Below are 13,706 nucleotides of genomic sequence, written 5' to 3'. Positions count from 1 at the left end.
TTGACCATCGAGATTTGATGAGTCAGATGACTCAAGAAGTCATCAAGGGTGATCGCACTCCTTTCATAATTAATTGTATTTTGTCGCCGAGTCGACATATACCTTCGGGTACAGTATATCTATATACCTTCGGGTACAGCATATACCTTCGGGTACAGTATATCTATATACCTTCGGGTACAGTATATACCTTCGGGTACAGTATATCTATATACCTTCGGGTACAGTATATACCTTCGGGTACAATATATACCTTCGGGTACAGTATATCTATATACCTTCAGGTACAATATATACCTTCGGGTACAGTATATCTATATACCTTCGGGTACAGTATATCTATATACCTTCGGGTACAGTATATACCTTCGGGTACAGTATATACCTTCGGGTACAGCATGCCTTCGGGTAACTCGGGCATTCAATTGGGGATATGATCGACCGTGTGGTTAGGATCGACCTGTTGATGTCAGGCATAGCGGAGGGAAAAGTCGACCCGCAGGGTTAGGACTGATCCGACTATGTCAAGGTTGTAAGTGACACCCGAGGGTTATGGTCGGCACAATGCTAGTGTTAGGACCGACTCGATCGTGCCCAGCCTATTTCTTCCGAAACCTTCTTAATTGACGTTGCATTGACATATTATGCACTCTAACTATATTTGTTGAGATATTGATGATTTGATGTTGATAAACATCGTTATGTGTTTTGATGATTGAATTGTATTAGAGAGTTGATACAATACATAACTTATATGTATATATACAACATATATATATACCCCCTTTATCGCATGTTGATTGTATATCTATTGTATTCTGTAAGTTGACCCTAGCACCTTGGCTTTGTTTGTATGTTTGTGTTTGGGCGGTCGGCCTGCTGCCAGGCGTCCGTCAGCCGGTTCGTGATGATTCGTTGTGCGGGAAAGACCCGGAGCAAAATGTCTATTACTGAAGCTTTCGACGAGGACCCGGACTTCATGGCTGATCGAGGGAGAGTCGATGATAGTAGTGTGAGATATGGGTGGTTAGAATCTTTTGAGTTGGTTGTTACTGTAATAGCTCTGATTCGTTTTGCTTTTGGGACAGGGTAGGTTCCCGACGCGTGGCTTTTGTGTGGTTCTCTTACTGAGGGATCACAGTGAGTCAGTCGGACCATAGGGGTCTTTGCTTAGGCTGTTTTGAGGCCGACTTTCTCCTAGTGGTTTGTAATTATAATTTTTTTCTCACTTACACTTCTGGGTCTGTATATATTTGCTTATGGGCTCACTATTTTGGAGTCACTGCGAGTGCGCGTGACGTGGAAGTGCAGCTGAGGCTGTACATGTCTATATTTGATGTACATTGGTTAGTTAGTGGTTGGGTTATGTTGTTATTTTATATTGCTTTGATTAAAAGGAATCAATCGAAAAAAAAATACCTGCATTTTCCGCTTTACTCTATTTTCAAGTTACTAAGTGACACCTGGAAATAGGGGTGTTACAACCTCCGTCGTGCGCTGCCGCCGAAGGCGATTTCCGGCGACTCGCCCTCTTCTCCTCTTCTCTCTTTCTCTTGCTAAATTAGGGTGAAATTAGGGTAAAAATTGGGGGGAAGCGTGTTTGTGAATTTGGGGGGAATTTTTGGGCGAAAAAGATAATGTTAAAATGAAAAAGAAAAGCCCTGATCTGGCTCCGTTTGGTCAAACTAACGGCACTTAACAGAAGGGCTTGGAACGCACGTTTTTTAAACGTTGGGGTGCCTGACCGCTACGTTCAAACACGGGGGCCCCCGATCGCTCATTTTTTAAAGATCAGGGGCCCAAAGTAGAATTAAGCCTTATTATTATTATTATTATTATTATTATTATTATTATTATTATTATTATTATTATTATTATTATTATTATTATTATTATTATATTAAAAAATTAACTTAAGCTATAGCTTTCAAACTCACTCTTTTTTAAAAAAAGTTATGGATATATTAATTAATACTCTAAAAATAAATAATAAATAAATTAAGATAAAATCAAGAACTAAACCACCTAAATCCTAATCAAATCTAAAATTTAAAAATGTATTTTTTTACTCTAAAAATAAATCAAAAATGAATTAAGATAAAATCAAGAAATATACAATATAAATCCTAATCAAATCTAAAATTTTAAAATGTATTTTTTTTATGAGAATTAATCTGAGAATGACACATGTTATTTTTTTTTTCCAATTAGTGAATATTCGGCACCCTAGAAGATTTTCTTTTCCTCAATCCTTTTGCTTTTGATTAAGAAGAGAAAAGCAGGAACTCTTGAAGCATATGACATCTTACAATTAGTTTAAGAACAAAATCAATTCATGAAGAAGATTGAAACAGAAACCCAAAATGAAGTCTTGAAGAATAAAATACCCTCCTTCACCAATTTGAAAGGACTGTGGTGAAAGAATTGTATTTAGTGTATTTGTGAATCTTGGGGTGGAACCCTACTGAAACAAAAAATCAAAGACACATTTCAGTCAAGAGAAACAAAAAAATGGTGTATTGCCCCATATGTGCGCACCCCAACAAATTATCTATATATGTGAGAAAAAAAACAAAATAATTCTCTCACCCAAAATAATTGTGGTTATTGTAGGATCACGCGCTTACCACTACGCCAAAACCAATTGGTTTTGGCGTAGTGGTAAGCGCGTGATCCTACAAGTGGTATCAGAGCCAGGTCCCGTGTTCGAATCCCACGGAAGGCATGCTGTGCAGCTAGTTTGGCTGGTAGGTGCTGGGGGGGGGATTGTTGGGTCCAGGTGGGCCAGCATCCTGCCTGCAGGTAGCATTCGAAACGGGGCGCTGTCTGCTACGCTATAAGAAATAACGTTGCGCCCTCACTAACACCAATTGGTTTTGGCGTAGTGGTAAGCGCGTGATCCTACAGTTACTTCACCAATAAACTTATACTAACAATCAATTTAAATTGAACTTAAAGGAAATATATAGAGTAAAGTAAGATAAGTCACCCAATTGGCATACTAAAACATGAGTATATGCAAAACTAATGAGTTTGAGGAAAACATGAACCAACCTTAAGAATGAGCTTAACATACTCATGAAGATTAAATGTGAGCTCTTCATATGCTTTCATCAATTTGACTGACATGTGCATCATTAAAAAAAATAGTAAGTTGTGCATCATTCACATACAGTGCAAATAGTATGCTTATACACACAGCTCAAACATGAAGAATAAAAACGAGAAAAATTTGAGAAATGAATATAAATTCAGGCTATCCTAAGTTTCGTAAATTTCTATAAATTATACCAAAATCTGGTTTAGAATGGTTTCACACGCATGGATTTCTACAAACTATACTAAAATCTGGTTTAAAAAAATACAAAAGCGGAAGAAGAACAATAGAAAAAACATTACATCAGAATCAAAACATTACGTCTTCAACAATGATTCGTCAAAGGGTCTATGCAAAAATTTGTAAACTTTTGGATCAAAACACAAAATATGTGAAATTTTAGAATCCAGGATTGAATTTACGAACAAAGGATAAACTGAAATGGCACAAACCATCAATCACAACATGATAAACTCTTCTTCACGGAACATCATCTTACGGCATACCTCTGTCCTGATCGCGACATGTGGCAGAGGTAGAAATAGCAGCTATCAAATCTCTGCGTGTCCATGGTAGCTTTGTGGACCCTCAGCACCAAATCAACTCTCTTTTCTTAGAATTAGCATTAAATAAATAATAAGATAAATTAAGATAAAATAAAGAAATAAACAACCTAAATCATAATCAAATCTAAACTTTAAAAAGGTACTAAATAAAGATAGATAAAAACTACCTGCAATTCGTATTCACCTAGGACAGATGTGATACACAATGTTGAAACAATGTGTAGCACAACAAAACACAATCAGAGTATTAAAAATAAACAAACAGTTAAACAGACAAACACAAGGAGTTGTTAACCCAGCTCGGTGAACATCACCTACGTCTGGAGGATACCAATCCAGGAGTCAATTCACTATCAAATAATAGTTCTCAGGTCACATGAAAGTCCCTCCTATACCTAAGTACTCCCCCTTAGTATAGAGCCTCTTTTATGTCCACCACTATTACACAAGTGAATCTAGCTTAGCCCTTCTCCTCTAAGCTATGAGAAAACTTTCTCTAACCCCTAATGACCACTGCCACAGCGATCAAATCATGTTTATCAATAAACAAGTTTGATGAGATTACAACTCAACTAAACAAATCAACTTAGTACTTTGATGAACGTAAGCACTAAGTTGGTACAAAACTCACAAGAGGACTCACAAATAAAAACCCTAAGATCAGTATATATCTCTCTTAATCCGTGTGCAGCTAGGGTTTATAAGTTCCTTTATATAGACGTTCACTTGAGGCTTGGATCTTCAATGGGCTGAACGTCATAGAGTCCACTAACACACCTCTGGAAAGAATCTTCAAGGAATCAAATCTTACCAGAATAAAATAACAGAACCAAGTAAAACAGAATTCAAACTTTGAGATAGACTTGGTTCACACGTTATCAATCTTGTTACTTCAGCCAAGATTAAAACAAACACGCCTTCAGAAGATAAAACGCACAGCATAGAATAAATCTTCTGAATCCCCATACAATCAGCAACCTCACAACAAACTTGACTTTAACGACTGAACCAACAACATATGTAATTCCACCATGTTGCTCCAGATGTTGGAACATATGGTTGCACATCATGGTTTGAGCAAAATGCAGCCAATCAAAAGAACTACAATCTCCCCCTTTGGCAAATTTTTGTTAAAACATGATCAGAAAGCCAAACAATGCAAAAACAACAATACTCATCCATTAACACAAAACAGCACACAGCATATGATGAACTGAACACACTACTGAGTCAGAATACAGAGCACCATACTTAGTCTGAATACCAGAAACACTCAACAACAGCAACAACAGCACAAACACAAGCAACAATACCATTCTCCCCCTTATTAGTAGAATTTGTCAAAGGGTGCAGAGAGCCAGCAGAAGCCAACAAAATATTACAACCAGATTGAATGAAGAATGAACAAATACACTAATCACTAGCAATAGTGTCATCATCAGAAGTACCAGCATCATCTTGATCATCAGCAGCATTGTCTTCACGAGGCCTCTTGCCTTTAGTCAACTGCAGAATGAGAGTGTCCACATTCTTCTTCCTCAATGTACAACTAGTAATTTTGTCCTAAAGCATCTTAGACACGGCAATGAGCGCAGCAATAGGAGTCTCAGGAGTCTTTTGAGAGGAAGCACCCTCCCCCTGAGTCATCTCAGCCAAACCAGCAACATCAGAAACATGGGCACCAACTAGCAGCCTGTAATCAATAGTGAGAAAACTAGCCTTCTTGCTAGGAACCTCATCAACAAGGAGAATTTGAGGATGTTGACTCAAGATAATCCCACAAAGTAAACAAGGAAACCCAATAGGGAGCTTAACAGCAAAGGTGTCAGCATGCTTCATAGTTTGAGAAAAGACATATTCACCAAAATCAAACTGAGCCTTAGTACCAATCAGATAAATTAATTTTGCCAAACCTGAAGAAATATCTGAGTTGTGGGTGGTAGGAGCCCAATTTGCAGCACTAATGCGATTCAAGATAGCATACTTCACACTCAAATGAGTAGAAGACAACAAGCCTTTGACAGGCCATTCCATAACCTGACCAGCCGTGAGTTCATGAGTGATAGCACTCAAGGACAGCTCTTCATTTCCTGTGGCAATAGTGCTCCTTCCCAAATACTGATTAATGTTCTCAGGTGAAAAGTGTACACACCTACCATGCACAAAAACTTTCCTGAAATCAGGATGTCCAGACACAGTGCACTTTGTAGTCACATTCACAATAAATTCTCTCACCAACTTGTCATAGCAGCCACCAATCTCAGTAACAGTTTTCAACAACCCAGCAGCCTCAATAAGTTCCATAATTTCTTGACAATGCAAAATCTCACCAGTCAATTCCCTCTCTTGAGTAATCCTACGCTGATAAACATACTTCCACTTACCAACACTTTCTTCAGAGTGAAAGGAAATGTTATCCAAAGGAGCAGCAGACCCATTTTCTAGAATTCGTTTCCCAATCTTGCGCTTTCGAGCAGTAGAACCAGTATCTGACTTATCCAACTCCACAGTTGGAGTCTCATCAACAACAGGAGTAGCATTATCTTTGTGAACCTTTCTTTTGAAATTCTGTACAACAGGAGTATCATCATCAAGAATAATGACCTTCTTGCGCTTCTTGTTCTCACTCAAACCCAAACCTAACTTCTTGCCAGAGGAACGCGTAGAGTACTTACGAACAACAGTCATCTTTCGCCTCTTTGAAGCAACAGAAGCAGAAGTACCAAGGGTGTTAATCAACACCTCATCAGATTCTGAGTTTTCAATGACATCCTGAACATCCTCGACATGCATATCTTTATCAACAGAGGGAGTAGAGTTGGGAACCATTACCTCTTCCTCAAGATGATCAGAATCCTTGTTGCAATCAGTATCAACACCGTGGCTTGATTGATTGTTGCTTGGTGATGGAACAATTGGATCTACATCTGCATGTAAAACTTCCTTGAGAGGAGTTTCCAACACTTCAATGATACGAGGATCAGCAACATCATCACCTGTACTTGGGTTGATTTCAGCCTCGGAATTCACTCCCTGGGTAGCCTCAGAGCTTCTCGTTACCATCTTCTTCTTTGCTTTGGACGCATCTGACTTGGATCGTGCCTTTTTCCCTTTCTTCTTGCACGGATCAGACGATGGTTGAGGAATACCTTGAGCAATTGCGATTTCAGAGGTATGAGGAGAGGATTTGGAAACCCTTGAAGATTTTGAGGTTTTGGATTTCAAACCCATTACCTTTACCCCGTAAGCATTCATCTCAGGAGTGAGTTTCTTGCTAGAATCTTGACTCATGGTGAAGAGGACACAAAGAAGGAAACACGGGTCTTCAAGAAAAGGATGGACGGTTTTGGAGTGAGTTTCAGAGATTTGAAGTTGTGCAGTGGAGGTTGCAGGAGAGGTTATCAAGAAACAATGGAAATTCCTGATTAAGCGTGCCTCAAAAGTAATGACAAAATAGTCGTTGGCACACCAAAATCCCTTTGATTGCTATAATTTCTCAAATAGGCAGATACCCAATAACTGTCTCAATTTTTCAAACTGTGTGGCATCCAGAGCTTTGGTAAAAATATCTGCTAACTGCTTTTCAGTTGAGACATGTTCCAAAGTAACAGTACCATCTTCAACCAACTCCCTGATGAAATGATGACGAATATCAATATGTTTTGTTCTGCTGTGCTGAATTGGATTTTTGGATATGTTGATAGCACTTAGATTGTCACAAAACAATGTCATAACATCTTGCTGCACATTATACTCCTTTAACATTTGTTTCATCCACATCAACTGAGTGCAACTACTTCCAGCAGCTATATATTCAGCTTCTGCCGTAGAGAGAGAGACACAATTTTGCTTTTTACTGAACCAAGAGATCAGATTGTTTCCAAGAAAAAAACATCCACCTGATGTGCTCTTTCTATCATCAGCACTTCCAGCCCAATCTGCATCACAGTAATCTGTTAGCACTGAATTAGTGTTGTGAGAGTACAGAATGCCATAATCACTTGTACCACTGATATACTTAATGATCCTTTTCACTTGAATGAGATGACTAGTCTTTGGTTCTGCTTGATACCTAGCACAAAATCCAACTGCAAAAGTAATATCTGGTCTGCTGGCAGTGAGATACAAAAGACTTCCAATCATACTTCTATATAAACTAGGATCCACATCAGTACCTTTCTCATCCTTTGTAAGCTTGATATGAGTTGCAGCAGGTGTTCTTTTGTGACCAGCATTCTCAAGACCAAACTTCTTAACAATCCCCTTAGCATACTTACTTTGTGTGATGAATAAGGTATCTTCCATCTGTTTTACCTGAAGTCCCAGAAAGTAAGTTAATTCACCTACAAGACTCATTTCAAACTCAGATTTCATTTGTTCAACAAATTGTTCCACCATCTGGTTCGACATGCCACCAAACACAATGTCATCAACATAAATTTGAGCTACCATAAGTTCACTGCCATTTTTCTTAACAAACAAGGTCTTGTCAATGCCACCTTTGTCATAACCATTGTTGATCAGAAATTCTGTTAATCTTTCATACCATGCTCTAGGTGCTTGTTTTAAGCCATACAAAGCCTTTTTCAATCTGTACACATGATCTGGAAAGCTTGGATCTACAAACCCTTTAGGTTGTTCCACATAGACTTCTTCATTCAAGTAACCATTCAAGAATGCACTCTTGACATCCATCTGATATAGTCTGAATTTCAGCAAACATGCTACTCCCAACAGCAACCTGATAGATTCAAGACGAGCAACAGGAGCAAAAGTTTCATCAAAGTCTATTCCTTCTATTTGAGAGTATCCCTGAGCAACTAGACGAGATTTGTTCCTTGTCACACTACCACTTTCATCAGACTTGTTCCTGAATATCCACTTAGTTCCCACAACATTTGCATCATCAGGTCTTGGAACCAATTCCCACACTTCATTCCTCTTGAACTGTCCCAGTTCCTCTTGCATGGATTGAATCCAGAACTCATCATTCAGAGCTTCTTTGACGTTCTTTGGTTCTATTTTTGATATGAAGCATGCATTAGAAACTAGATCCCTTGACCTTGTAATAACCCCATCATTCAGATCACCAATGATATTTTCCTTTGGATGTATCTTCTGAATTCTAATAGAGGGTTCTTTGGTAGCTAAAGGCGGTTGAGAGACAGTGTTTTCTTGCTCATTTGGGAATTGAATTGCTGGCTCATCTGGTTCCACATTTGTACACTCATATGGTAGATCATCTTCATCATGAGCTTGTCCCGTTCTCTCATTGGATGTATCATCAACAACTACATTAATGGATTCCATCATGACTTTAGTACGAATATTATAAACTCTGTATGCTCTGCTGTTTCCAGAATACCCCAGAAATATTCCAACTTCACTTTTAGGATCCAGTTTTCTCCTGTGTTCTCTATCAGACAGAATGTAACACTTGCTGCCAAAAACATGGAAATACTTCACTGTAGTTTTTTTCCCTTTCCATAGTTCATACTGAGTGACTGTATCTCCTTGACGAATAGTGACGCGATTGTGAATGTAGCAGGCAGTGTTGATAGCCTCAGCCCAAAAATGATATGATAGATTTTTAGCATGCAACATAGCTCTGGCAGATTCTTGCAATGTTCTGTTCTTCCTTTCAACCACTCCGTTTTGCTGAGGAGTGATAGGAGCAGAGAATTCATGTTTGATTCCTTCAGAGGATCAGAACTCAGAGAATTGACCATTCTCAAATTCTTTTCCATGATCACTTCTTATTTTAACAATCCCACTCCCTTTTTCCCTTTGCACTTGGAGACATAGTTCTTTGAACACTTCAAAGGTGTCTGACTTCTCCTTCAGAAATTCTACCCAAGTGAATATGGAAAAATCATCTACACAGACAAAAACGTACCTTTTTCCTCCCAGACTTTCCACTTGCATTGGCCCCATCAAATCCATGTGCAGTAATTCAAGCACTTTTGATGTAGTCAGATGTTGTAGCTTCTGGTGGGACATTTTGACTTGCTTCCCAATCTGACATTCACCACAAACCTTTCCTTCTTGAATTTTCAACTCTGGTATTCCTATAACTGCTTCCTCAGCAACAATTCTTTTCATACTCTTAAGATTCAGATGACCTAACTTTTGGTGCCAGATTCTAACTTCATCTTCCTTAGACATCAAACATCGAGCAGACAAGGATGTTGTTTCAGAGGTCCACATGTAGCAGTTGTCCTTTGATCTAGCTCCTCTCATTAGCACATCCTTGTTCTTATTTTTGACAACACATCCAGATTGTTTGAACACCACCTTCAAGCCTTGGTCACAAAGTTGACTTATGCTGATCAAGTTTGCAGTTAATCCTTCAACTAACAGAACATCATCAAGGTTTGGAGATCCTGTGTCAGACAATTTTCCAATTCCTCTGATCTTTCCTTTGGCTCCATCACCGAAAGTAACAAAGCTCTTAGCATGTGGCTTCATTTTCTCAAGATAACTCTTCACTCCTGTCATGTGTCTGGAACATCCACTATCGAAGTACCAGTCTTCTTTTGATGATGCACGCAGAGAGGTGTGAGCAATGAGAGCAGTAGCATTAACCTTAGGCTTCCACCTGATTTTGCCTGGACTTTTCTTTTCATACTCTCGTGATACATCTTGAAGTATAGGATATCCATAAAGCTTGAAGCAATATGGTCTAATGTGACCAAATCTCCCACAATAATGACATCTCCAAGTTGAATTTTGATAGTTCCTGACTTGAGCATACGAATGTGTAACTGATTGCTGGGGCCTGCGGTTCCACATTTTGACATTTGACTGCTTTCCAATCTGCACATGTTCCTTGGTCATGTTCTGGCTTGCCTTGTTAACAGCACGATAATCAAATCTTATCCCAGTCTTATCACTTGCACTTTTTCCAACATCAAGAATTTCATCCAGAATATCAGTGCTTTTACTCATCATGTGAATGGACTTGGTCATTCCTTCCATTTTTGAGTTCAATAAGGCCACTTCTTCAGTTAGCTTCTTCTTCTCAGCTTGAAGCTCAAAGACTTGCTTCTTTTGTTGCTGACCGTAGATACATGCTTCTTTCCACTTAGTGTAGAGAAGCTTATAGGCTTCAGCAAGTTCCTCATCAGAGATCTCCTTGTCACTGTCCCCATCATCTGAATCACATCTAACCATGAATGAAGTTACTCTGTTTGCTGTTACATCTTCACCTTCTGTATCAGATTCATCATCAGACCAAGTGGTGACCATCCCTTTCTTTTGTTTCTTCAAATAAGTGGCACATTCAGCCCTGATGTGGCCAAAGCCTTCACATTCATGACATTGAACCCCTCGTCCATTTCCTGTCTTGTCTTCATCTTTCACTTTTCTTTGAAATTGCTGATTCTTGAAGTTGTCAAGCCGTTTGTCTTGCACATTTGGCCTCGATCGCTTATCCAGCCTCTTCAAAACCTTGTTGAATTTTCTCCCCAGAAAAGCTATGGCTTCTGATATGCTTTCACCAGTTTCATTATCAGACATATCATCATCTAAATCTGTGCTTGAGACAAGAGCAATGCTTTTATTTCTTTTCTCAGGTCTATCATTTTGAGTCATTTCAAAAGTCATCAAGGATCCAATAAGCTCATCCACCTTGATACTGCTTATGTCTTGAGCTTCTTCAATAGCAGTTACTTTCATGTCAAACTTCTTAGGAAGAGATCTGAGAATCTTTCTCACAAGCTTCTCCTCTGACATTTGTTCTCCCAAAGCGAAAGAGGAGTTTGCCATATCACGCAGTCTCATATGAAAATCAGAGATGGTCTCATCTTCCTTCATCTTTAAGTTCTCAAACTGAGTTGTTAGAATCTGAAGCCTTGACATTCTAACCCTGGAAGTCCCCTCATGAGCAGTCTTGAGAATCTCCCAAGCATCCTTTGCCACAGTGCAAGTGTTGATCAATCGGAACATGTTTTTATTCACTCCATTGAATATAGCATTTAGCGCTTTAGAGTTACCCAACGCCTCCTCATCCTCTTCTTTGTTCCATTCATCCTCAGGTTTCAACTCACCGACAGATGACCCTTCCTTGGGTATGTTCACCGGATGTTTCCAACCTTTGACAATAGCCTTCCAGGTCTTGCTGTCAATTGATTTGAGAAACGCAATCATACGAGCCTTCCAGTAGTCGTAGTTGGTGCCATCCAGAATAGGTGGTCTATTCACAGAGCCACCTTCCTTTGAGTTGTCCATTGGAACCGAATTTGTCTTCCCTGGAGCTCACCCAACCAGAACAGGGTGCCTGCTCTGATGCCAATTGCAATTCGTATTCACTTAGGACAGATGTGATACACAATGTTGCAACAATGTGTAGCACAACAAAACACAATCAGAGTATTAAAAATAAACAAACAGTTAAACAAACAAACACAAGGAGTTGTTAACCCAGTTCGGTGAACATCACCTACGTCTGGAGGATACCAATCCAGGAGTCAATTCACTATCAAATAATAGTTCTCAGGTCACATGAAAGTCCCTCCTATACCTAAGTACTCCCCCTTAGTATAGAGCCTCTTTTATGTCCACCACTATTACACAAGTGAATCTAGCTTAGCCCTTCTCCTCTAAGCTATGAGAAAACTTTCTCTAACCCCTAATGACCACTGCCACAGCGATCAAATCATGTTTATCAATAAACAAGTTTGATGAGATTACAACTCAACTAAACAAATCAACTTAGTACTTTGATGAACGTAAGCACTAAGTTGGTACAAAACTCACAAGAGGACTCACAAATAAAAACCCTAAGATCAGTATATATCTCTCTTAATCCGTGTGCAGCTAGGGTTTATAAGTTCCTTTATATAGACGTTCACTTGAGGCTTGGATCTTCAATGGGTTGAACGTCATAGAGTCCACTAACACACTTCTGGAAAGAATCTTCAAGGAATCAAATCTTACCAGAATAAAATAACAGAACCAAGTAAAACAGAATTCAAACTTTGAGATAGACTTGGTTCACACGTTATCAATCTTGTTACTTCAGCCAAGATTAAAACAAACACGTCTTCAGAAGATAAAACGCACAGCATAGAATAAATCTTTTGAATCCCCATACAATCAGCAACCTCACAACAAACTTGACTTTAACGACTGAACCAACAACATATGTAATTCCACCATGTTGCTCCAGATGTTGGAACATATGGTTGCACATCATGGTTTGAGCAAAATGCAGCCAATCAAAAGAACTACACTACCAAAATCTAGAAAATCACAATAAAAAAACTCATAAAATCCTGAATTAAATAAAAATATGAAAATTCAATAAAAATACCATAAAAAATCATTTATACTCTAAAAGTAACTCAAAAATAAAATAAAATATTTCATGAAATTAAAATTAAAAATAAACAATAAATAAGGATAGTAAAAAACTATCAAAATCTAGCAAATCACAATAAAAACTCATAAAATCCTGCATTAATTAAAAATCCCAAAATTCAATAAAAATTAATTATTATACTCTATAAATAAATTTAAAATAAAATATTTCCCGGAAGTAAAATTAAATAAATAATAAGATAAAATTAAGAAATAAACAACCTAAATCATAATCAAATCTAAAATTTAAAAAGGTACTAAATAAAGATAGATAAAAACTACCAATTCTAGAAAATCACAATAAAAACTCATAAAATCATGAATTAATTAAAAATCCGAAAATTGAAGAAAAATTAATGAATATACTCTAAAAGTAAATCTAAAATAAAATAAAGTATTTCCTGGATTTAAAATAAAATAAATAATAAGATAAATTAAAATAAAATTAAGAAATAAACAACCTAAATCCCAATCAAATCTAATATTAAAAAAGGTATTAAATAAAGATCCATAAAACTAACAAAATCTAGCAAATCACAATAAAAACTCATAAAATCTCGAAATAATAAAAAATTTGAAAATTCAATAAAAATTAATCAATATATTGTAAAAATAAATTTAAAATAAATTAAAAGACCAAATCTTATCTTTTAAAATAATATCAATCAATTATTTTAGAATAC

At 37.6% G+C, this 13,706-nt stretch overlaps 1 protein-coding gene across 1 annotated transcript; it reads right to left on the bottom strand.

The window, feature by feature from the left end:
• Positions 1-5,226: 5,226 nt before the first annotated feature.
• On the bottom strand, positions 5,227-6,954 carry LOC130736900 (uncharacterized). Its single transcript, XM_057588675.1, has one exon. It carries the CDS (start codon positions 6,952-6,954, stop codon positions 5,227-5,229), a length of 1,728 nt encoding a protein of 575 aa, XP_057444658.1.
• Positions 6,955-13,706: the final 6,752 nt, after the last annotated feature.

Source organism: Lotus japonicus, chromosome 1, assembly GCF_012489685.1.
Source record: "Lotus japonicus ecotype B-129 chromosome 1, LjGifu_v1.2".
NCBI classification, from domain to species: Eukaryota; Viridiplantae; Streptophyta; class Magnoliopsida; order Fabales; family Fabaceae; genus Lotus; species Lotus japonicus.
Note: the sequence above shows the minus strand (reverse complement) of the source record. Positions and strands in the feature narration are given on the sequence as shown.

Bases quoted from the DNA above. Each gene is read 5' to 3' on its own strand.
- LOC130736900 (XM_057588675.1), bottom strand. From the start codon at position 6,954: ATGAGTCAAGATTCTAGCAAGAAACTCACTCCTGAGATGAATGCTTAC.